General features: G+C 33.0%; 2 protein-coding genes across 4 annotated transcripts in view; one reads left to right on the forward strand and one right to left on the reverse strand.

Moving 5' to 3' along the window:
* The window catches only part of LOC140447939 (uncharacterized), a 270,677-nt gene extending 265,944 nt beyond the window's left edge, over positions 1–4,733 (forward strand). For both annotated transcript variants that reach the window (XM_072540881.1, XM_072540880.1), the window contains 2 exons: positions 230–539; positions 3,685–4,733. In XM_072540881.1, the coding sequence (XP_072396982.1) occupies positions 230–539; positions 3,685–4,235 (861 nt within the window). In that variant the 3' untranslated portion in view covers positions 4,236–4,733. The remainder of the gene's footprint in view (positions 1–229; positions 540–3,684) is intronic.
* A 14,821-nt stretch (positions 4,734–19,554) lies between these two features.
* Positions 19,555–26,811, reverse strand: part of LOC140447940 (DDB1- and CUL4-associated factor 8) — a 50,849-nt gene continuing 43,592 nt past the window's right edge. For both annotated transcript variants that reach the window (XM_072540883.1, XM_072540882.1), the window contains exon 8: positions 19,555–24,103. In XM_072540883.1, the coding sequence (XP_072396984.1) occupies positions 23,966–24,103 (138 nt within the window). In that variant the 3' untranslated portion in view covers positions 19,555–23,965. The remainder of the gene's footprint in view (positions 24,104–26,811) is intronic.

Here is a 26,811-nt window from a genome sequence, read left to right on the forward strand (position 1 = left end):
CCCAGTTGTCAAAATCATACACTAATGTTTAAAATTCTAAAATATAAAATAAGGCTTATTGCAAATAAACAAACAGCCACAAAACACACATATTTATATGAAAATGTTGATGTTATGTTACACGCATGTGACAAAATCTACAAGCATACAACTCAGTCCATTTTGTGCACCATTTATATGTGTATTTACACTCTTATTCGGTCTTTTGTAAACACAAAATTTTTTGCAGGTACAACAAATAGCACAAGCTGCCCAGCAACTACAACAACTGCAGAAAGTACAGCAAAATACAAATCAACACAACACTAGCATTCCCCCAAACACGACGTTACCTCATCAAACACAGACCACTCCTCCAAACAACAACCATAATATACCTGCCAGCATGCTCACCCCAAGCACGCCGAGTTCTGGCGGACTCACGCCTCAACATCTTAAAACGCCGTCAAGGATACTAGAACCGTCTCCAGAAGAAACCACAGATTTGGAAGAACTTGAACAGTTTGCGAAGACGTTTAAACAGAGAAGGATAAAACTAGGTAAGGTTTTAAGAAGCATATTATGTACATCAACAATTATATTAACGCAATAAGTAGTACAATAAAAGTTATCTGTAAAGATATCTATCTATTAACCTTGAAACATCGAGTTTTGAAAGGGGTCTTCCCTTCACTCCTCCATTTTCTCTATCTCGATCCATGCACATCAATATGCTTTTGTGGTTGTGTTCTTTATTCAATAGTTTTGTCTTTTTATTATTTTATTTTCAATACGTAGCTAATTATAAAATGAAGCCCATGTTATGTTTATTCCTCTTTCTACATTTATTTGGACTGTTTAGTTTTCTTTATTCAATTTTATTATATGTGGATCATATACCTATTCTTTTCGCCTTGATTTGTCAGCACTTTTATTATGTCGTAATTCATATTTAATCCAACTATTCCATCTTCTTGGTCTAGTTGTTGAGGCATTCTATATAATTGTTTTTTATTATTTTTTAAAAAGACTTTGCCCGTTAACCCTTTACCGTATGAATTTTTGTTTTTTTTTTAATTCTATTTTCACGTAAAAAAATTTTTGGTTCCAAATATGGATAGATAGATAGATTTAGAGAGGTGGCCTTTTGGCCTATTCCACTGCGACCTTTTCAGATCTATTGTGGTCCTCTAGTCCTAGATAACATTCTCTAGCCGGACCCTTTTTATAAAGTGTAATAGCTTCGAGACTGTACCTTCCATGTAGCTATTTGCCGGTGGATTTTCTTCTCCTAATGCAAAGAATCGCACATTTGCTAGACTGTCACACTGACATAAAATGTGCACTGCTGTTTCTTCTTCGAGGTGACAGAATCTGCACAGGTCATCATCTGATAATCCCATCAGCTTTAAATGCCTATTTAGCTTACAGCGCCCTGTTAGAATACCTACTATGGCTTTGACTGTTTTCCTGTCTTGCTTATTAGGTCTGCCGTAAATTTTGGCGAATGTTCTCTATTGAACTGTTTCGCCTGTCGTTGTCCTGGTTAATTCCTCCACCATTCCAGAAATTTGTGAGCTACCCACTTTCTTGTAGCCGTTCTTGTTACTGTCTTTGCAATGCCGCAGAAGGGTTCCGGTCCAATGAATGGCATTGATGAGCCTTGTTTGGCCATTTCATCTACTTTTTCATTGCCCTTATGACCCCCGTGGCCCGGTACCTAGGCTACCAAATATGGAACATCATACAACAATATAATATTAAAGTCAAACAAATTTAAATTTACAGTATACACTAGAGAGTATGAAACTGCAAATAACAGTCTCTTTCTTTATTAAGAAACAACGGTATTGAGCATTTTGTGCACATTATATATGCTTTCCCTCTATAGCCTGGAAATTTGCATCTTGATCTAGTGCTCTTATCCCAATAGGGAAGATGATCAAACCCATCTTGACGGATGTCTTCTTTATTTCTTTAGTGGGTCCCTTTTTTCGTTTATACTCATGCATCTGCTGAAAGGCTACTACTTGACGGTCTTCCTACTCTGTTCTATTTAGTTGGTTTTCCCGCTTTGCATGGAGCATCGGCTATTGCCAGTTTGTTCGCTATTCTGGCTAATAACCAACAGTTCACTATAGCAGTTTCTCTACCATATGACCTCTGCCGCGCTTCTTCATTTCTTTCTCAGCTGGCATCACAACTCCAGGAACACGATTTAGTCATACTGTTCCCAAAGATAAAATGCCCTATTTGGTCAAATATATCATAAGTGGTATGCTGGTGAACCAATTGTCAAAAACAACTTGTAATGTTGATGTTTTGGTATCGAATCGGCTAATTTGACAGCCTCGTTGCTGCTCATATTAAGATTTGGTGCTCATGGAGGTACAATATTACTTTGGGAAGCCAGCAAACAAATCAAAGTCATATCTGAATCAAAAATTCCACTCAGCACAAAGTTTTTGAAGCCCCACTTATGTGTTTTTTTTGGGTTATACTGTGATAGCTGGCTTCGCGCTTTTGTTGGAATAATCTGTTCATCTACAGCTAGAAATTCTTCTTTTGGAACCATGAGTAGCCGTACTGTTGATTTGGCTCAGAACAGGTCTGATTTTAAACAATCTGTCATGTCCAGGCTGATCATTTTCAATCATGTCATCATTGTCATTGAAATTAAAGAAACGTTTTATTTCTTCGAACCTGTTGCAGCTCATCACATTGCTAACTGTTCGGTGACTAATATTGGAATTCCAATAGTGTCTTGTTGATGGAAGTTGAATTATCAACATGTAAATAGTAATTTCTATAAATTGTCTATTTCGTATTTTTTTATAATAGCTGGTTTATCTGGAAGTTGTTGCACTGAGTATATATTTTATTGTTCTCTAATATGCTCTATAAGATTATCAGGAAAGAGAAACTTAAACAATTGGACCGGAGTTTCTAATTGTAAAATGGAGGAAGGTTAATTTTCAGAACTAGTCAATTTAGTGTCATCTTCTAATCTTCTCAGGTTACCTTTCACCTAATTATAAAGTATCTTGATTTTATATTACAGTCTTTCAAACAAAAGGATATCATTATCTGAGGAATCTGAGAATGTGACAGGAATGACAGTTTCCTTGACATTGCTTGATAAATCTTCACGCTCCTCATTGCCACTATCTTGACACAATATCATCTCATTTGTGCCATCTTTACCGGAGAGATCTGATTCTTCACTATTAGTACTATTTGGTATTCGAACTGGACTCATTGTACCATAAAAGAGTTTCGGATCCATATATACAAAAACAATCAATGAGTCCGTAACTTCATAGTGTACCATATATAGTACAAACCCTTTCTGGGGTTTTCGAGAGACTTTCAACATTCATAATTTTTAGTACTCACCTGAGAAGATATCTAATATCATAATACACTGAATTTCAATTTTTTCTCGCCGTAAAAAACGTTTTTACCATAAAAATAACCTTAAATGTTGAACACGGTTTCACGTGGTTCAGAATTTCAACAAGAATGAACTTGAAACTGCGCATGGCTGGCTATCTCGCCATCAGAACTATGCCACATATGAGTTAAAAGATTAAAAAAAAATTTTGGTTTGTGCTATTTATGGCACATAATACGGTAAAGAGTTAATGTAGTTAAAATTGTTTTAATTTATATCGATCGGTTTTTCTTACTATTTTTTTGTTTTAGGTTTTACACAAGGAGATGTAGGTTTAGCAATGGGAAAACTATATGGAAACGATTTTTCTCAAACCACAATTTCTCGATTTGAAGCTTTAAACCTTAGTTTTAAAAACATGTGCAAGCTAAAGCCCCTTTTGCAAAAATGGTTAGAAGACGCCGATAGCACATTGACAAACCCTGGATCACTCAGCAATCCTCTAACCACTCCCGAAACGATAGGAAGGAGGCGAAAGAAAAGGACTTCAATAGAAACAAGTGTGCGAGTAGCGCTGGAAAAGGCTTTTGTTCAAAATCCAAAACCTACTTCCGAAGAAATAACAATGTTAGCCGATGGACTCTGTATGGAGAAAGAAGTGGTGCGAGTTTGGTTCTGTAATAGAAGGCAGAAAGAAAAACGAATTAATCCACCTACATCGGTGATGGGTTCACCTTGTTCAGTCGGTAATACGAACGGAAATATGTTTCATATCGCTAATAGTTTAGCAACTAGTCCTCTATCACTCGTTACGTCAAGTGGCCATAACTACAATCCGAACGTAATGGTCAAGCAAGAATGACCCTCACTGAACTTTTTTGCTGACCATTTTTTAGAATAGCGTGGTCTTTTGTTGTGCAATGAATTTATATATCAATGATCCCGGTTTTTGTGTACTATTTAGAAAGGATAGCTTTGAATCAGGTACTTTGAATCACTTTCTCAATTAAGTGATATGCCTGAACGTACTAAACTGATTAAACCTACTAATAGTGTACTAATTTTTTCAATGAAAGAATCACTTTTATTGAGAAATTTTTGTAAAATCTTTTGTAATTATTAATATGTCTAGATTCATTATTATTTGGTTTTTGCCAGTTTTGTAAGAACTTGTATAGAGATTCTTTGACTTTAAACGAAAATGTAAAATACACCCTGAAGTTATATTTAAGGTTGACATCTTTATGCAGTATTTGAAAACTTTTGTTTTTAGATCTCAGTGCATTTATTTATATCAACTTGAAGGGTTACTGCGACGAACTTTTAATAAACAATAAAATTAATTTATGATTTTGCAGAGTTTGTTATTTCTTTTCTTTATTTACGTCTTTCAAGTATCCCTAAACATTTCATCTTAGTTTCTCTAGGTAAGACAATTAGGACTGTATTATTTTATGCCGATTGTAATATTTCAAATAAGTTTCTTTTAGTTATAAAGAACTTTTTAATACTACAAAGAAACGACTTGCTAATAATGAAATAAAAAAAAACTTTTTCTATATAATTGTATATTGTAAGTAGTACCCGGTATAACATGTTTTGTAATTTGTAATATAGCCAATATTTTTGTTATTATATCGTAGTTATCTTTTTTGTCCCAGTGGATCATTAGTAATCATTCAAGTTGGATGTTTCGAGAGATGTAGATAAATATTTAAAGTAACAATACCAACATTTACAACAGGTACAGGTACAGGTACAAGACATGCGCAAACCAGGCACTGCCAACATTTTGGAAAGGCAGACCTTAGGTGTGACAATCATTAGATATGAGCAATAGATAATTTTAGGTTTCAGGCCCAATTTTTGCCACGGCAAGTCTACAGCACGTACAGAAAGTCCTTGTGAGAGATGAGATACTTAACCAGTATGATAGAGTTATTCCATTCATGATTAAGGGTCCAATAGGGATATTGACTATTTTTTTAAAGTTTTTAAAATCATACATAAGTACCTAATGTAGCCCAAACTATTTAATATTTTTAACGAGTTTATTACAGCTGTTATCCTCTCTCGCATCATAGCTTCCAACGCTTGCAATCGTTCCAGGCATCTGCTTGTAGATTCCTATCTTCCATTGCACCATTTACTTCTGTCTTCACGATCTTCTTGGTTTTCCTTATTCCTGCGGTTGGTGGAGAGTCACTGTAACATTCTCCTTGGCCATCTTTAATCATTCATCCTTATGAAATGGCCCCATACCATTTCAGCCTTTTGCTTCCTATAGTTTCCAGGATGTCAAGGTTTATACCCATACGCTCTCTAATTTCAGTATTCCTCACTTTTTCTCTTCTAGTGATTTGGCAACATCTACGCCAATAATTCATTTCCATTGTTTTTATTTTGGATGCGTCTTTTTAATTTATTACCCAGAGCTCTGAACCATATGTATCAATACATTCTATGATACTTTTATCTATCCTAATTTTTCTGTTTTAAGTGATGTGGTTATTCCGGAGTAAACTAGACGCATTACTGAATTACCTTGACCATTTCTTCTATTTCTTTTGTATTCCGACCATTATCATCATTATTTTCGATTTGTATGCCTCTTGGTTCTAAGTGTCTTGTAGTAGATATCATCTTGATCTTCTGCCAGTACTACTTGGCCATTCGCAAAGTAAGTTCAAGCTGTACAGTTGATGATCTTCAATTTGAACACTTCTGACAACTCACATTGTCTTTTCCAAATATCCAAAACCCCCTCCAATTAAATCTTAAATAGTGGAGGTGCAATGCAGCAGCTTTGTTAATGTAAATCGGTGGAATTTTCTTGTCTTCTTGCACCTTTCACAGCTTGGCTAATGGGACACTATTATACGCCTTTTGAAGGTCAAGAAATACCATGTGTGTCTCCATATTGTATTCCAAGCGCTTTTCTATTGTTTATTTTAGACAGAACACATTGTCTATACAATAACGACATGTAAGAAATCCACAATTATGTTCCTGCAGATTAAGTTGGTTACACTAAGGCCTTGGTAGTTCTTCCATTCCTTTCTGCCGCCTTTATTTTTGTATAGATTTCTGATATATGCAGTTTTCTATTCTGGGGGAGCTCTTCAACTCTCAAGAATAAATTGGGTATAAGCCAAGAGCTGAAATAGTTTGTCAGGGTCATATTTAATCAGTTCTATAGATACTCCCTCCAGTCATGAAGCCTTCCCATTTCTCATAACGTTGGCGTGTTTTTTAATTTTGTCTGGTGTTATTCCAGTTTCTTCGCGGTAGGAAATATCATATTCTTCGTAGCTAATATCTTTTTTAATTCTGCTCAATCTTCTATCAGCATGTGTTCATAATATTCGACCTATAATTCCGGGGATATTTGAGTTAACCTACTGCGTTCTTTTCTTTTTGTTCTACTACCTTGCGGTACCCATAAAATTGTCTACGTAAAGGCAGACTTTATTCCACATCTCATTTTTGGCTTTATTTGCCTCTTTTTTATTGCTTTGTTTAAACTGTTGTACTGTTGCCGATCGTAATGGTCCTTTGTTGTTAGCCATTTATTATACATATCCTTGTTCTTCCCCACAAGATCTTCTATTTCTTTATTCCACTATTCATGTCAAATCTTTACATTACCCACTTTTCCAATAGCTTCAATTGCAGCTTCGTCAAGAGCTTTTATGATTTCGTTGTACGTATTAATTGATGAGTAGTAACAAATATTGTGTAATTTCAAATTCAACCTCATTCGATACAGAAACTGGGTAGACTCATTTTCAAAACCTAATAGATTATATCTTTGTTGAAATGTCGTGCAGTATCATTGAACTTTTATTTTCATCCACACTCTTCTCCTCGATGGATTCTAACGGCATTAACCTTTATTTTGGAGATTTCCTTGCATATTATAATGATTTCAAATTTTTCGGTGGTTGGGTCCACGTAAATTGATGAAAATCCTTGTGCTGACTAACTTCGTTCCAAAACGCCAATACTTGTTTTGTACTTGTGAGTGTGTTTTTTATTAATAATAAATACCTATGATTACTCTTCTGTACTGTTTATCGGTGGCAGCAATAAGTAGTCTTTTTAATTGCCAATATGGAGGCCTGTACATTTCTAAATTTAGCAGGGCATAAGTAACCGTTTATTGTGAAAAAAATTAGCCACCAAAAAAATCAATTCTCGGCAAATTCGAATTATTTTCCCTAAAAAATCCACTTTCCACGGTGGAACAATCTTCTTTAAATCGTTTATTTCTCAGTTTTTAACTTAATTAAATAACAAAGGTGAATATAAAACGTCGCCGAAACATCACAAATACTTATATGAAAATCTTTGATCAAACCGTTTTTATTTGGTATTTGATCTACAAGAATGAGAAAAACTAAATGCGTGAACTCATCAGTTTTCAAACCATTCCCAACTGCCACAAAAACGAATACAACATTCTGAAGAAAATACATCTGCATAATATAATATTGTCCTAATTTATGTTATTTAATATTATATCGACTGTCTGTTATTATTTATGCCAAATATACTTATGTAGGTTAGGATACTTAAAGTATTACAGTTTGACAAGTATTTAATTTTTATTGTATAATATGTACCTACTGTTTAATTGTATTATTGTATATTTGTGGTAAAATTTCGCGAATAATTTTGGCGACAATGGCTCACACATGGCTGGATGCAGGCAGCTGTTGAAATATTTATTTAATTCAAAAAAGGCGACAGTCAATATAGCTTCCTTTTTGGTTAAAACAATCTTAACTTATTATTTACAATGACTTTTTAGCTCCCATAAGCTCCTAAAAATATGACGTCACAGGTAAATATGAAGTTTATAACTGTTTCTGAACAAAACTATACTAACGTCATTGTTATGTTTGTTGTGAAAGGGAGTATTAGATGCGTAATCTATCCAGTAGTGATGTATGGAAGCAAGACATGAACTTTCACCAGCAATAATGAAGAAGCGGTCAGAAACTGGAAGAGAAAAATCATCAGAAAAATGTATAGACCAGTAAGAGATGGTAAAGTGTGGTTAAAAAGAAACCAGGCACTGAAGTGAACAAAGAGAGAATAAGGTGGGATGCTCACGTACAGAAAGCAACGAGGAACCATGAAGAAATAATTTCTGGTAGACCTGAGAGAAAGAAGGAATAGAGGAAAATCCTAACTCAGGTGAATATATTACGTGCAGGATGACCTAGATTGGAAATCCGATAGTGGCGGCAGCGAGTCAACAACAGGGAACAATTGAAAGATGTCATGAGGCAGGCCAACCGAGGCCCTTCAAGGGCTGTAGTCCAAAAGATCTGGAGTTCTAAGAAAGGCTGTCGTTGTCTTCCTTCTTTCAGCCAACGTCTCCAGGCCTTTTTATCCTGCCATTCTTCATCTCTAAGGTCTCGTCTTTCCACGGACTCATCCACTTCATCCATATATGATTCCTTCATCCATATATGATATAAGCCATGTCCATGGCTTAGTAGTAGTAGTAGTAGCTAGTTGCTAGAATTTTGGACCTGTTTTGTTTATTTATTACCAGTACTAATTTGCTAGTTATTTCTTGCTCCGTTATTTCATTATTTGAAAACATCTGCTGAGCAAACCTACATCGTTTGCTAATGGACCAATTTTAAAATTTCAATGGAATTACAGTGAAAATTTGTTGCGCAGATTTTAAACGACAATTTAAATGGCATTATTTAACTTAATCGTGGCGGGTGGAAGTCTATATTTTCGCCGGAAGGGGGGGGGGGAATCCAGCGACTCAAAGACTAAATATTTTGCTTTTAAAAACGCATTAGTACGATTACTACTTTATAAAAACATGTCTAGTACCTCCCTTCGCAACATAATATTATGTAAGTTGATTTGAAATAGGTCTTGTGGTTTTTACGTATGGTATAAGTTTGTTTGGAAAGATTTATGAGCTTGACTTGCCGATGTGACGTCAGATTTGAGTAGTTAATCAGCATTATATTCGATTGGTTTGAAAAAAGTTGAAGTGGACTGTTGTCTACTTTCAAATTCGTCTAAAAACTTAGCAGATGGCATTCAGTCGTTAAGCAGGGTCTCATATTATTATCAATTTGATTGACTGTCATTTGCTGATTGTGTAAAAACTACTGTAGATAGAAATCTATGTTATGGACATAAATAAGCATACCTAGGTTTTAGATGATCGTTTTAGTATCTAGTGTATATGAATTTTATTATTAACTTTATCTATATATGTCAGTGTATATATCGAATTAGTGGTTCTTTTTAATGAGGACCAATTTAGAGATGTTTAAAGTTCCTATGATGAAACATAATTGTTGACATTATTATTGAAAGTATTTGGAATCACCTGAGATTGCAAGCAATGATACTTTTTCCTTGTATCCAAAGAATAAAGAAGGTACCTAAGTATGTGTGAGTGATAAACATTTTTGAATTTTGCCAAGGAAATCGTTTCATTACCTGTATTACGGTAATTTTAAATTTTTTGCAATTCGTTATTATTTAACAAATGTTAGACTGACAGTAATACTTTTATTTATTTAAAGACCTAAATATTACCCAACACGAATAGGGTCTGTTTTTATTTTTAGTTTTACACACATATATTTACCGCACTTTTTACCGAAAGTGTAAGAAATAAGTATATTTGTACCGTTTGGTATTATTCAAGCAAATCGTCTGTTGAAAAAATGCTGCAGATCAATATATTTGTCTATTGGTTTAAATGTACAAATTTATAAAAATAAATAAGTTTGTAAATTTGAATTAATGGTTTATTTACTTCAAAGATATATGTAACAGTTGAATCAACTAAATAGTTTCTCTATTTTATGATATATGGATCTTTCATAGAGACTAAATCAAAAATTTACAGTGACGGTAAATTAAAAAATATTTATTTATGCAGAAAAAGAGCAGGAATTGTATGTAGGTGTATTAGAAAGAGACAGAAAGCGATCAAGAACTTTTTTATCTTTTTCTTTTATACTTTCACGATGAGCTAAGTTGTAAGTACTCTAGATTGCATCCACAAGTATTCGTTATATATTATTTCTTTTTTGACTGTTTTTCTTTTACGATTGTTAAACTTAAATCTTTATTCATGTTGTTCCAGATTCTTACTGATTGGGCCAACTTCCGATTAAAAGTTCCATTATCCATCCAGTCGCATCTCTTTTATTTATAGCTTTGGCTATAACATTGTTGTCAGGATTCTCTTGAGTTTCATATTTTACTTATTCCTGGTAGACGCCATAGTTATGTATGTACTTCAAGAATTACTTCTTGCAGTGTTGATGCTGGTATTTCCAAATCTGCAAAATGGAATGTAATATCTGCTTCCTCCATCTCATTTTCAATATTTAGTAAATTCCTTCCATCGTTCGACGATTCCTGTTTTTGTCATTATTATTTTATCTGCTTCATTTCTCATGGCTTGTGTTGCCCCAACAGTTTTACCTTGTCTGACTGTCTTCACTTCCCTAAATCTCCTCTTTTTAGTTTTGAGTAGTCGCCTTGTCTGTGCTCTTGTTCTGTGAAAATCTGTTTTGTTCTTATTAGTAGGATTTTGCAGCATTTTCAATCTTTTGTGAGTTTTTATTTCCAGCATTTCCTCGCATTGTTTGTCAAACCATTTCCGTTTTGGACGAGTCCTCTTTTTTCCAATGGTTTCCTTCGCAACTTGTCCTATAACTAATGCCACTCGCTACCATACTTGTAAGTCTACATTATGATCTTTCTTTCCCAGCACTTGGAACCTGTTGCTTATGGCTACTTGATAATCCAGTTCTTTATGTGGTATTTAAAGAGCTTCTATGTTCTATGTTCCATCTTTCTCTTTGTTGATTCTGATGTATTTCCAATTATTTTCAGTTTTGGTTTTCATGCTGATCTTCCAATCCGAAAACCATTTTCCAAAAAATTCTGAAATAAAATTGTAAAAATAATATTAATTACGGTTTAATCTCATCTAAAAAATATATACCTAAGTGTCAAATAAGAAGGAAATAGTTTCAGAACCATTTAAACGTTATTTAGTTTATTAGGTTTCTTAAAATTTACCGAGTTTCCCTGGTGTTTCTTTCTCCATATCTAGTTATTTGTATTTGTTTTCCAATTGTTCATTTATTGTCATTATTCCTCGCTGCTTAAATCTTATCTTTGCTCTCTTTTACTCATCTAAGTGTTTTAAGGTTTTCATAGAAAGTCATTTTATATCTTCGGGTTCCTCTGTGTACAAAAAGTGATTACCCTCTTCTGCTCTCTTAATGCCATTCACATTCAGTGGTCAATGCATTTAGCATCACAACAAGCTTCTTTTCATTAGTAAATGTATAACTGGCTTGCTAAGGTGTTAGATCTAATGAAAAATAACAATAAATGAGTAAGATAGAGTAAAGATGTCGTTTCAGCTCCATATATATTATAGTTTTTGTGATTAATTTCCTCTTTGTATATGGTTAATGTAGTCTTGCCATCGTCATAGATTGTTGGTTACTCATTCATCATTGATTCATCTTAATAAAGTGTTTGTACTCTAGAACCAGTATGAGAAAAGCATGATTACTAACTTTAACAATGACTTAGACCTAATTCAATGAGTCTTGTCTCTATGAAAAATCCCGTTTATAATTACATTATATTTTTATCGGTTCTCTATTCTAATTTCTTCTAATTAAATAAACAATGACTTGAATTATTATTTACTTAATGTAGGTATTAGTATAGTGTTCAGTAAAATACACTGCCAAAATTTTGACAATAGTCGCATGTACTTGTATGAAATCCTTCCTCGTTTCTTAATTATATTAAACCTATTTTCCTTGATTTTCTGGAAATAATTCGTTAAATTCTATAAATTTACCTGTTAATAACCTCTAGTTGGAACATAACTAGAGGTTATTAACAGGTAATTTTTTTTGTCTTCAGGTATGCATACATTCAAATAATTAAATATTTAGTGGAAGTTTATAATCATTAAAATATAAAAGCAAAACGGGAGTTGAAAACCGATCATTTAAAATTATTTATAAAAAAATTGTATCCACATAGAAGTTTTACCTTATCTTTTTGTCTTACGACCCTTTGGAGCCCTAGCGCCCTCTCCAATCTTCACAAGTCCAACGCCGCCGCTCTCTCACACCAAGCTACTGAAGGTATTTTTCAAAAGTTTTCTTTCCAAAGATATCCAGTTCAAAATCAGGAGTTATATGTATATAAGTTAGTGTGTTCACATAGACAAATCAATGCAACTGAAGTTATGCTATCCTGTCTTCCAAAAACATGAGTTAAGTGTCAGATTAGCTGCCTCATAGATGTTAAAGACTATTTTATAAATCTCAAATCTATATTTTTGGCCATAAAATTATCCCACAAGCATAATTTCATGAAAAATTAGATGTTTATACCTATATACTTATCTGCAAAAGATTTTGCTTTATTGTATTAAAAAGACAAAATCTTCTGGAGCTATGTTCATTTAATGTACCTTATACCTTTTAAACTGTGCGATTTATTATTGGTTAAAAATTTTTTAAATACATATTGGAGTATACGAAAATATTATCTTTGAACTAAATAGACCAAACATTAACATATTTGTGAATATATAAGTATGGGAAACGTCCACGAGTAGATTTAACAACCAATGCACATATCCACTAATTGTTGTACAGTTTTAATAAATATTAAATTTACCTATGGACATTTCCAAGAAATACATCATATCAGTGTAAGTTAGTGTAAAATACATTATCTTAAAATTCAATGAGCTAATAAAGTGTGATTTCACACGAGAAGTCCAATATTAAGGTTTATAAATAAACTTTTAATTACATGTAAGATACTATTTCACATATTTATTATTGAAAATGTTAGAATAAATAGGCAATTGTCTATATTAGTACAATATTTAATCATAATAATACACAAAGTTCTATTTAATTTTTATTATCTAATTTGATCGGATAATATTTTAAGGTTATGTCTTCTGGAAAGTCATGAACTACGGTGGAACTTCTTGCTGAAGTTCTTAGCTTATTTTCCTAGCGTTTAATTTACTTACCCTCATAATAGTTTCATAAAGTTTACTAGAAAAGCTTCATTCTTTGCTATTGCCTTTCTTTTGCATTAGCATTTGCCTTTTTTCTTTACATCCATGCTCCCAGAGTTTCTTTTAAGTTTGCTGCTTTTAAATTCATTGTCATTGATGTGTGTTCATTAAAAATAACAATCTTAGTGCGCGTTATGGAAACAATATCAATACTCAAAATAAAACCAAATAAAGCATTAAATTATATAGCTTACTTTGACAAGTAAGTTTTAAACGGAACCAGTGCTGTTCAGTGAAATTTTATCTGTTGTGCATAGAAAAACTAACCCGGTTTAATTGATTTACGGCAACCATAGACATAATATGCACTATTTTATTCGTACTTTTAATTGAAGAATAGATTAAATTATTTCAAAATTACTAAATTATTAATCCCTAAAAATTTAAATTCCAGTTCTGTCGTAGCTTGTCACAAATTTCTCAATTCGAGTCTATGTTTCCGTTTAAAATATGGCGATCGCGTTCTGACACACTTCAAATGCAGCATCTGAGAGTGGGCATTCTGATTGTTATTTATTCTGTGAAAGCAACGAATAAAATATACATTTCTCTCGCATATGTTTAAATATGTCAGCCATTGTTCATATGGCCTGCTCAGAAGCCAATCAGTGTAGGTCGCTAAATATAAAAACTGAGAATATTTTGTTGTTTTGAGAAGTTTGAAGACTTTGTTTCAAAACTTGTTGTAATAAAATAACGACTCCCATATAAGTGTAATAATTTTTATTGAAAGGTAACATACTGATAAAGTTAAATATAAGGAAAGTTAATGAAAATAAAAAGCATTTTTCTTTTTTGATACATTTAAAGAAGGAAAAATGACTTATGCTAAGTGCTTACTGAACTAAAAAATTAAATAACGGGAAAGGAGTTCGTCTATGTCATTATCCGAATCGTCACTCTCATTATTAGACTCAAGTTGGCCGATCACTGAAGTTGAAGCTCGAGGTTTAGCCCCCCTTCTATTACTGGCAAATCTTTATATAAATTGTGGTAGTGCGGTGGAATGTAAGGAAGTAAATCAAACATGTTTCTTTTTTGGGTCTTTGACAGGTCTAAGATTTGAGTTGATCTTGAACAATAACTTAGGTGGTCTCCCTTTCCGAACTTTTTTGCAATGTTGATCTCGTAAAATAGAAAATCTTGCAGTATTTCTTTATAGAAAATAGATTCCGGTCTATTTTTGGAATATCTGAGCCATTTTATGTTCAACCAGTTAACCTTGCCCTCTGTATTATCGATTTATCTATTAATGATGCTGTTTTCCAACATTCTTGTCGAAAGAAATTCTTCAGGTTTTATTTTAATTATTTAAAATGGATTAGTCTTCTTAGCAATGGAACCTAAATTGATCCAATTATTGTGTAGTATTGTGTATTATTGATCCAAAAGTATTCTTTGCTTTTGACTCAATAACTCCAAAATCTGCATCATTCGGAAGGTAGCTATGACCTGAGATAAGAAATTTATGGTCGATTGAAGTAGCTTTCATTTCAGTGTCTTGTACGAGTTTAAGCAGTGATAGATTTAGTTTAATATTTCGGTTCTGGCCCATACAACAGTCTGAATATAAAATGATATTATTACAATTTCCTGCATTCATTTTTAAATGTTTTGGCAGGCAGAAGGCAACTTCTTGTGAACCTCGAGATCCCTTTGTTTCGTCCCACATAAACATGTATCCCTTGTTGTCGTTGAAACTATGAATTCCCAAATTGTAAACATATAAGTTCATCTTATAATAAGCAACAGACGTGCTTAGTTTTGGAAAAGGCAAAGTTTTTTTTAGATCGAATGTAAGAACATAAATGTGTTCATTAGCTAAATTTTTATCTTTTAAGCGAATCTCTCGCTAGTTTTACCTTTCTGAGATGAATTTCTTTTTCGGTTTTTGCTTTCTGTATATCTTCGTCGTTATTCTTAAATTTGATGATATTTTGCAAAGAATCGCTTAACTGACAGGTATCTTTAAATGGAGATTTGAAGTGAAGATTAAAATTTGATGAGAAAACATGATAGTACTTACATGATAACGATTTGCCAGGCATATTCTTTCGGTTTCTGTTCACATAAGATTTTCCACTATACCGTCGAACGACGTTGACTGTCCTTGTTCATTCTGTTGGATTTCTTTTGCGCTTTCTCCCTTTTTTCGGTGATTCTACCATAACGCCCCCTTCATTATCAATCACATTATTTTCTGCTCTAAGATCATCTGCAGGTAAATTGAAAACATCTGAAATAAATTTCAGTGGTCAAAGTGTGTAAGTCAAAAATTTTTTTCTATGACAGAAAAAGGTTATTTCCGACTTTCTAGGTTGAGTTACTTACTTGAATCAGATGAATTATTTACACTGTTAGGCACGTATTCTAATTCACTATCCGAGTACGGATCATTTTCTTATAGTTCTAATGGTAAATCAACTGTATTTTCACTTATTATAACCGATAAAAGGGTGAAATAAAATTCAAATCACACTGTGACACGCCAAGATGACTTACACTAAATGACTTCCGAATCCGAACATTTTTAAGTTTATTTCTAACGCTAAATAAAGTACTGTCATCTGTTGGCTTTTAACTGTTAGAAGGAATCTTCAATAAGTAACTGAATTTTTATTTTTAGTGAAAAATTACTTATTTACTTATATACTTATTTTGTAGAATATTTTATGGATAAATCCGTTAATATGTTTATTATTGTACAAAATTCGAATTCAGCATTTTTATTTCTAAAAAAATTTAGGTATAAACTTGAAATGAAGTACATCTTATAAACTTTTACATGTAATTATCGGTTCATTAGAAAATGTTCTTATCCAATCTTCTCGAATGATGTCACGACTAAATTAGTCCATGAAATTCTTTGATTTTGATAATTCGGTGTAATAACATTTTACAAATTTGTATTTCGATTCCCTAGAATATTAGTAATGTAGGTATATGTGTGTAGGGAGCGTAGCGTAAAGATGAAGCTCATTACAAAAAGTTCCAGCTGTTTGGGATCCAAATTTCGAAAATGTATGATTCATATAAGGTATAAGTATTGATTTTTAGAAGACTTATAAAAGTTAGAAAGTGAGTACCTATGAATTTCCTGAAAAATGTGTAAGACCCTATTCAGACGTGTATTATATGCAACTGTGGTCTAGGCAATAACATGTATATTATTTTCATTAAAGAAATGGATTCATATATTTTTGATCTTTTATTGTTTTCGCCATGTCTTCCTTTTTTCTTTTAGCGTATCGATCAGCAGCCACCATATATCAATAATCAGCATAAAAAAACAGATAAATAAATTGTGATATTTCGTAAACGAATGAATTTTAACCAGAAGCAAAAAATGGAAACCATATATAGTAAGCAAGATCCATGTATTCAAAAAAGGAGATAAAGAACAGCCAGAAAACTACAGAGGTATAATATATATATATATATATATATATATATATATATATATATATATATATATATATATATATATATATATATATATATATATATATATATATATATATATATATATATATATATATATATATATATATATATATATATATATATATATATATATATATATGTCCTCAGATCCCTGGTTTTGAACCTTTTGTCTACCCTTATATATATATATATATATATATATATATATATATATATATATATATATATATATATATAATAGGGTAGACAAAAGGTTCAAAACCAGGGATCTGAGGACATTCCAGAAATTACTCAAGATGAGATACAATATGCACTCAAAAAAATGAAAAACAACAAGGCGCCAGGAGATGATGGAATAGTTCCAGAAGCTATAAAACTTGGCGGAACTTCTCTTCTGAAAAAAATACGAGACCTCTTCAATCTCTGCTTGTATAGTCAAAAAATTCCTATAGCTTGGAATAACTAAATTACAATCGTTCTGCATAAAAAGGTTCACAACATGAACCTAGAGAATTACAGGCCAATTTCTCTACTCAACCATTTATACAAATTGTACACCAGAATAATAACCAATCGATTGGAAGCAAAATTTGAGCTGTATCAGCCAAGAGAACCGGCTGGTTTTCGCCCCAACTACGGTACAAATGACCACCTACAGTGGATAAAAGTCTTGATTGAAAAATCAATTGAATACAATAGACCTCTAGTTCTAACATTTATAGACTTCCACAAAGCGTTTGATAATATCGAACTACCCGCACTTCTAAAGGCATTGGAAGAGTGTCGAATTGATCATAGGTACACCAATATTATAGAAAATATATACAGAAATGCTACAACAACTATAAATCTGCACGGTCCTACCAATAAGATACATATCAGGAGAGATATTCGACAGGGAGATACTATGTCGCCTAAGTTGTTCATTACTGTACTTGAACATGCTTTGAAGTCACTGGAATGGGAAAGTAAAGGAATGAATATTGATGGTAAGATGCTTAGTCATCTACGATTCGCAGATGATATTGTTCTGATTTCAGATGACCTAAAGGCTGCCCGTGATATGTTCAATGAACTCAGCGATGCAGCACGTAAAGTAGGTCTAAATATTAACTACCAAAAGACAAAAATAATTACTAATTTAGTTCCGAGCCATCCTTTAAGGGTAGAAGACGTCGAAATTGAAATTGTTGACAGCTACATATATCTTGGACATACGGTAAAAATTAGCAGAGATAATCAAACTGCTAAGAACACTGTCATGGGCAGTATATGGAAGACTGCGTGATATTTTTAAAGCTGATATACGTATCAGCTTAAAAAGAAGAGCCTTTAATCAGTGTGTCCTGCCTGTCCTTACATATGGCGCAGAGACACTTACCCTAACAAGGACATCTACACGAAAACTACAAGTGACGCAACGTAGAATGGAAAGATCATTGTTAGGCAAAACGTTGCGAGATAGGGTATGAAACGAAGAAATCCGTAGAAAAAGTGGTGTATAAGACATTATAAAACAGATAGCCAAAATTAAATGGAGGCGGGCAGGACACGTAGCTAGAATGAAGGATAATAGGTAGACCAAAAAAATCTTGGAGTGGAGACCGAGAGCGGATAGACGAAACCCGGGAAGACCACCCACAAGATGGACTGACGACATAAAGAGGATTTGTACCAACTGGATTGCAGCAGCGCAAGACAGATCTGAATGGAGGTTTTTCGAGGAGGCCTATGTTCAGCAGTGGACGATTATGGGCTGATGATATATATATATATATATATATATATATATATATATATATATATATATATATATATATATATAATTAGAGGTTATATAAACTTGTTAAATACTCCTCTAAAACTTACAACTAAAATTTTACAAGTGCTAATAAATCAGAGGATAAGTTTAGCAGATGAACAACAGGGTTTTCGTAGTGGAAGATCGTGTACAGGAAGACTCAAAGATGTAATCAATCTTCTGTATAACAGAGAAGTTCCCCTAAATATTATAAAAACTATCGAAAATATCTACTAAAACAACAAAATGGTCAGAATAGGTTAACAAAGTAAGAGGATACAGAATGGAAAACAAAGAAATAAAAATACTCTGTTACTTAGAGGACGCAATATTGATAGCCCAAGATGAAGATAATCTGCAAAGACTGGTCCACAGATTTAGCAGAAGAGCAAAAGAATTTAATATGACAATCTCATCTCAGAAAACTAAACCAATAGTAATTAATGGAAGTGAGTAAGTAATAGTAAGTAATGGAAATAAAATACCTGGGAATTACACTGTCCAGCTATGGAGGCCTGGACAAAGAAGTGAAAGTGAAGTACAAAAAGCATTCGTTTTGATGGTGTTAATATATTGAATATCCCAACTCGGCGCATTTTACTTCTCTTGTTAGTGAAAGTTCCCTTATTGTGCTATTTATAGTACTTTTATTATAGCTTAATGTTGTGTTCTTGATAGTAGAGCAAGAAACTTCTATTTAAGATCCTGTCCCCTATGTTCTCTTCACTTCCTGGATCTTTATAAAATATTTGGATACAGAACAATTGGGATTACAATTTGTGTAAATAAATGTAGGCATTACAATATATTAGACTTTATTTCAACCAATTATTAGGCTTTGTACAAAATAACTAGCAATCTAAGGTATTTACAATTAATGTAACATAATCAAATCAACGGCTCACTTCACACAGAAATCAAATTGTGTTATACCAGTTTTTGCTTTAACATGGGTAACGTTTTCACTGATAATGACGTTACGACTACAAACATCATGGGTGCGAAGAAAATAACTGATCACAATCGTCAGTGGCAGTGAAAATGTCAGAAATATTAAGCACCAAAATTATCTTTTATTATGATTTGGCCTCTTTAGATCTATTTCGTGCACCTAAGATTAAAAGTTATAAATCGATCGTACAATTCAAGAACTGTTGGTAGCATAAAGAACACAATAGCATTCTACTCCAAACAATGATGTACTCTATGCTATAGAGTAAGGAGTAGAAAAAAATATAACAGAAGTAATAAACAACATCACAGAATAACTCAAATAATAACTAACAAACAATAAATAATTAAAAAAAGTTGCTACACGATTATGAGGTATCAAGCAAAGATTTGTGTTGAGCATGTTCCTGTTTTTAGCGGTTTGGACGATGATGTTAATAAAACGATGAGGCAATTAACACTAGAATACTGGAAATTAGACAAATAATATTGACTAAACTGTTAGTCGCATACAGTGTGACTTCGAAGTACAGTATGATATCCTTAAAATAATAGAAAATGTGTACATGAATGTCCTCTTAAAGCTCTTTAATGAAATTCATCAACCGGATGACATACCCAATGAATGGTTGACCTCAACATTTATTTGTTTCCCAAAAAAGAAAAATGCTAGAGAATGCACCGACCACCGCACCATAAGCCTGATGTCTCACACACTTAAATTGTTTTTAAAGATCATTCATAAACGCATTAACCAAGTACTTAATATAAATATTGAAGAAATCCAATTTGGATTCCGTAGAAGCGTAGGTATCCATGAAGCTCTCTTGCATTCAGCGTACTAATCCAGAGATGCTTGGATGTGAACCAAGATATGTACGTCTGTTTCATAGATTACAACAAGGCTTTCGATAAAGTCCGCCACAAAGAGCTAATGGACGTCCTTAAAGCAAAACAATTATAATACAATGATCTTCGAATTATAGCAAATCTATATTATAACAGCAGGCACACATACGCATTAATGAACACACATCAGAAGAGTTCGAAATTAAAAGGGAGTGTGACAGGGGTGTGTATTGTCACCACTACTATTCAATTCATACTCTGAAGAAATTATGAAAAGAGCTCTTGAGGGAGAAACAGCAGGAATAAAGGTCAATGGAACACCCATTAACAACATTAGATATGCGGACGATACTATCATAATAGCAGAGAACCTCCAAGACCTCCAAAAGCTAATAAACAAGATAGTTGAGTATGGAGAAGAATATGGATTATCAATAAACATCAAGAAAACTAAATTTATGAGAATATCAAAAACCCAAAGTAATGATGAAGCCCGACAATTAACGATAAAACTTTAGAACAAGTTGAAAACTACAATTATCTTGACACAATAATTAATCACACAAACGATTACTCCAAAGAAATCAAAGTTCGAATAGAGAAAGCATGAACAAACTTCAATAAAATGAGAAAGGTACTTTGTACAAGAGAACTGAAATTAGACTTGAGAGTTAGCCTGGCAAGGTGTTTTCTCGACTCTGATTTACAGGATAGAAGCATGGACACTTAACGCGTCGACTACTAAAAAGTTGGAAGCATTTGAACTGTGGGTGTATAGAAGAATCCTGAAGATATCATGGACCGAGCATGTAACAAACAACGAAGTCATGAGAAGAGTCAACAAAAGAATGGAAATATTTGAAACCATCAAGACACGAAAGCTGCAATACCTGGGACATGTTATGCGTAATGAAAGATACAACATACTTCAATTAATTATACAAGGGAAAATCCAGGGCAAGAGAAGAGTGGGAAAGGAGAAGAATCTCATGGTTGCGTAACTTAAGGGAATGGTACGGAATTGCAAGTAAAGAAGAAGATGACTTCGAAGGAGATGAGGAATCAGTATCAATAACCATAATAAACATTGAAAGGTACGGAAACAAGTAATCTTCAGCAGAAAAAAAAGACATTAAATATATTTGTACTGGAAGATGATTGAACCAAATTGAGCATTTCAAATTTTGATAAAAATTTATAGAAAAAAAAATCAATAAGTTGTACGAAAATAAGTTAAAGAATTACAAAAAAATAACACAAAAATAAGTATTAAAGCAATAGAACGTATTGCAAAATTAAATTTGAAATAAAGTGACTAGAACAAAGATAATGTATTAAGACAGTCAGATAAGTTCTCGAACTCACCCAAAGATCGCAAAACTAGACGACCTCTGGGTGATTTGTTTCTCTTACGTTGGTACAGTTGGTATTAGTAGATCCCAATATTACGTAAAAGCATATTTATTCAGCTCCAAAGAAGGCAAGGACGGGCTATTGGCGGAAATGTCATAGGATCGTTGTTTTGCTGGTAGACTAGAAATGAACGCTGTTAATAGAAATAATTCCAGCTATGAGTAGCTGGAACATCCACCCTATTCGCCCGATTTGGCTACCTGGGACTTCATCTATTCTCAAAACCTAAACTCATCGTCATTAATTTTCTTTTAATCAAGAATCCGCTGCTTTTGCAGAGGAGATAACAGCTGAGTAAAATATATTGATATAAGAGGTGATAATGTTCTGAAGAATATAACTTATTGAAAGCATAAATTGTTGTTTTCACTGTAGGCCTAAAAACCATCATTTTCAGACCATCAACGTATAATCGCCAAATGTGAACACTAACAGAGACAAAAATCCAAAAGCAATGTCAAGCTAATGGTTATAGTCAGTAAAATAAAAAACAAAAAATCTGTTACAGAATCGAGATAAAAACAATAATAAGTAGGTATGTTATCGAAAGAAATACAATGAAAACAAAACATTCATAACAAACCCTTATAGCTCTAGCCATCTTGTAGACGTCTGTTATTTTCACTGGACAACGGACTGTGTTTTTACAGGACTCGAAGTGCTGCTTAGTTTGTAATGAATAAGTGAACACGTACCAGATGCAGGTCCGTGTATCCGGTACAGTATGTAAATCACACCAGTGTATTGATGTATGTGGATGATACCGGACGTATCACTCGTTTTCTTCTATATCTAGATGTATGTAGATCTAGAAAACGAACGAATGTATATATACCTAGATATGTGTATCGATGATTACAGATATTAGTTGCGCCGACCTGATTTCAAACTTAATACTGGAAAAAAATGACATAGACTTCTTTTCTTTGTTGTAGACCTGTACTGTGGGACAACCTGGAGAAACGGCACTTGAAGCCAACGTCGACATAATTCGGTGAAAAATCTTATAAGTATAAATGAGTGTCGGCCCATTATCTGGAGAAAAAACGGACGTCTACAACGAGACCTTACAGATAAAGATAAAACAGATTAAGAACATTATTTACTCAATATTATTTTGTTTAATTTCTATGGATTTTTCTGGAGTGCCTGATATTAAATATAACAAATCAATAATATAAATTTAATCACATTAATAGTATTATCGACGGACTGTAGTGTAACTTACTATTTTTATTGGGAGTTAACCAAGATTTTAGACTAAAATGTTTATTTTGACGTTTCAATTTCCACTTCGGAAATCAGAAATCATCGAAACGTCCAAATAAACATATTTTAACCTAAAATTTTGGTTAATTCCCAATAAAAATCGTAAAATACATTAAAATGCCACAAGAAAATAGCTTCAAAACAACGTTAGGACTGTAATGTATACCGAGTAAACTGTGTTACTAAAATTCCTTTTCCATTTACACCCGCTGGTCAACTAGGTCAAGTATTCTTACCTACTTTCTATGTTTCTAAATAGTTCGAATATAAATCATAAAGATGATTGAACTTGACAATAATATTTTAATAAGATTTTAGAAAAAGAGTTCTACTGATGTAACAAATATGCCGTACCTGACTATAGAATATACCCTATTGAGCTTTAAGAAGTTGGTAGCGAATTCTGAGGATATAATCTTGAAGAAATATGAAGATAAGCTCCCAAGTGCCCTTTTTACTAACTAATACAAAATTTCAGATATTACGCAATCTTGACCTAGTTGACTAGCGAGTGTTAATGAACCCTTATTTTCAAAGTTTCTCTAGTACTTCCACAAATCACATAATCATAAAATTTTGGTAGAAGAAATTTTTTTTTGATAATTGGAATCTAATTAACATAATTACCGATTTCAATTATGCTCTAAATGTTTTAAAACTAAACTATAAAGTATTTTTTTATACATATTACTTTTCAATTAATATACAGTGGTTTACTATGTATCCATTATGATGGAGAACATCCCGTAGGTATGCTGTAAGTGTCGGAGTCGCTGGAACTGGAACTCATCGATGCCGAAGCGTCATCAACGTCGAAAACTATCGATCTGATTGAAATATCGGATGATCCAATGGGAAAATCACGCTAAAAAAATAAAAAATACATACAAATTAAAGGAGAAATCCTGGCTGTATAGCATAGTTAAAAAAACTTACAATGAACTAAAAACTTCTGATATATGATGGTATATTTTTATGAAAATTTTAAAGTTTCCAAACGAATTGAAATTATCTACAAAACTTTTTTGGTCCAGTTGGACCATCATCAGTGAAACCTAGAAGTATTTCCATGTTAAAATGATTAATACAAAGGTAACATTTTGACTGTTAATGTGGTAAATACTAAGTATTTAGTATATCTCTTTGCATTAATCATTTTAACGTGGACATACTTATTTCTAGGTTTCTTATAGAATAAGAATAAACTTTAATAAAAGTTTAATCAGACAAATCAACTACTATCCAGAATATACACTACAGTAACATCATACCTAACCTTATATTGACTAATACATACTCGACATTAAATTATATTTTTTCTCTTTATTAGGTTTATTTAACAAATCCACATATACAACAGTTTAGCCCTCAATCATCAACAAAAATAACTCAACATCATACACATATCTACCATCTAATTTTTTAGGTACTAAATGTCGATTACAAACATTTAGGGTCTTATTAATATTTTAGTTAGCCTAAGTACATTAGGTATTTGTATTAATGCTTGCCTAGTTATAACCTAAATATTTTCTTTAAGTCATTCCATCTATATAATTGTTCTACAATTTTCTAACATAATATTTCAAGTTACATTACACATTAACCCCACATTACAATATAACTCTTCCTTTCTTTGTCTTTAGTTAGTTTCTATATTCTACTCTATCCCTATCTAAGACAGTTCACCTCTCTGTCTTCATTAATTAACAACTCATTAGCATTATACACATATATTCCACTTAATTTTTAGGTACCAAATGTTAATTTAAAAGGGCCTTATCAATATTTCATTTTATGTGTTCCTTTAGGCACATGTATTGATGCTTAATGGTATTCTAAATGTAAAAACGTACCCAAGCAGTGACATAAATTCAGACCATAATCCTGTAGTCGCAACCATCCGATTAAAACTTAAAAGAGTAGACAAGGCTTATCCCAGTCAGAGAATAGCATGGAGTAGTGCTAACCAAGGACAGCAACAGAAGTATAAAGACACGGTAGACACGCAGTTAGAGTCTAAGACAATAGCTCCCACTAAGGAGAAGACAGTAAAAGAAAACATTGAAGACATGTGGGGGAAAATTAAAAATACTGTCTTGGAGGCAGCAGACCAAAGTATACAGAAAGAAAACCGTAAACATAGAAAACCATGGATGACAAACGAATTATTACAAATTATGGAGAGGAGACGGATGGTAAAAAACAAAAACCTAACAAGATACAAAGAACTCAACAGGGAAATTGAGAACAAATTAATGTAGCTAAGGAAGAGTGGATGAAAGAAAAATGTAAAGAGGTAGAAGATCTGCATATGAAGCATAAAGATAGAGAACTACACAGAAAGGTTAAAGAAGTAGCTGGAATATGGAAACCCAAACACTTATCGATTGTAACAAACAAGAAAAACCAAATAGAAATGGACCCTGAAAAACAGAAAGAAATATGGGAGCAATATCTTAAAGATTTGTTTGGTGATCAGAGAACAGAAGAGCCCCACAAATAGACACAGATGAAAAATTAAACATTCTCACCGAAGAAGTTTGGCAGGCAATAAAAGACGCAAAGAACAACAAGGCACCCGGCGAAGACCTAATAACAGCCGAACATTTTAAACACCTAAGTGATAATGCTGTCAGGTGAGGAAATTAACATCCCTCTGCAAAATTATATATGAACATGGCATAATACCGCATGACTGGCTAACATCCACATATATAGCTCTTCCTAAGAAACAAAAAGCAAGGAAATGTGAAGACCATCGAACTGTATCCCTAATGAGTCATGCCGCTAAGATTTTTATTCGAATAATTTATAACCGAATTCAAAATAAGTGTGAAGAATACCTGAGTCGTTCTCAATATCGCTTTAGAAAGGGTACAGACACTATAGAAGCAATTATGAGATTGGCACTGATGGCAGAAAGGTATCTTGAGGTTCAAAAACGGCTGTATGTGTGCTTTGTCGATTATAGAAAGGCCTTTGACCGCATCAAACACGGAAAATTGATCGAGGTGCTAAAAGAAGTAGAGTTGGACGGACACCACATAACTATCATAAGTAATACATACTGGAACCACACAGGATGCGTTCGAACAGAGAACGGAAACACCAAGTACATCAACATAGAACGAGGAGTGCGCCAAGGGTGCATTTTATCCCCCCTATTATTTAATGTATATGCCGGACATATAATTAGAGCTTCTCTTGAAGATCGCCCTGAAGGTGCCAGAGCCAGTGGAATCATCATTAATAATATAAGATATGCCGATGACACCGTAGTATTAGCAGAAACAGAAGACCAACTAAAAATATTGATGAACATATTATCAGAAGAAAGTCACAGGCTGGACATTAACTTTTCCAAAACCAAAATTCTGGTATTCCACAAAAACCCCCATGAACAAGTTACACCTAACATACAAATAAATGGTATCACCCTTCAGAGTTCCCAAAGCTTCATATACCTGGGCAGAGAACTAAATAGTCAACTAGACCACTCAAAAGAAATTGGAAGACGCATTGAAATAGCAAGATCTGGTTTCATGAATATGTGTAAAATGCTCTGTAACC

Source organism: Diabrotica undecimpunctata, chromosome 8 (assembly GCF_040954645.1).
Source record: "Diabrotica undecimpunctata isolate CICGRU chromosome 8, icDiaUnde3, whole genome shotgun sequence".
In the NCBI taxonomy this organism is placed as follows: domain Eukaryota; kingdom Metazoa; phylum Arthropoda; class Insecta; order Coleoptera; family Chrysomelidae; genus Diabrotica; species Diabrotica undecimpunctata.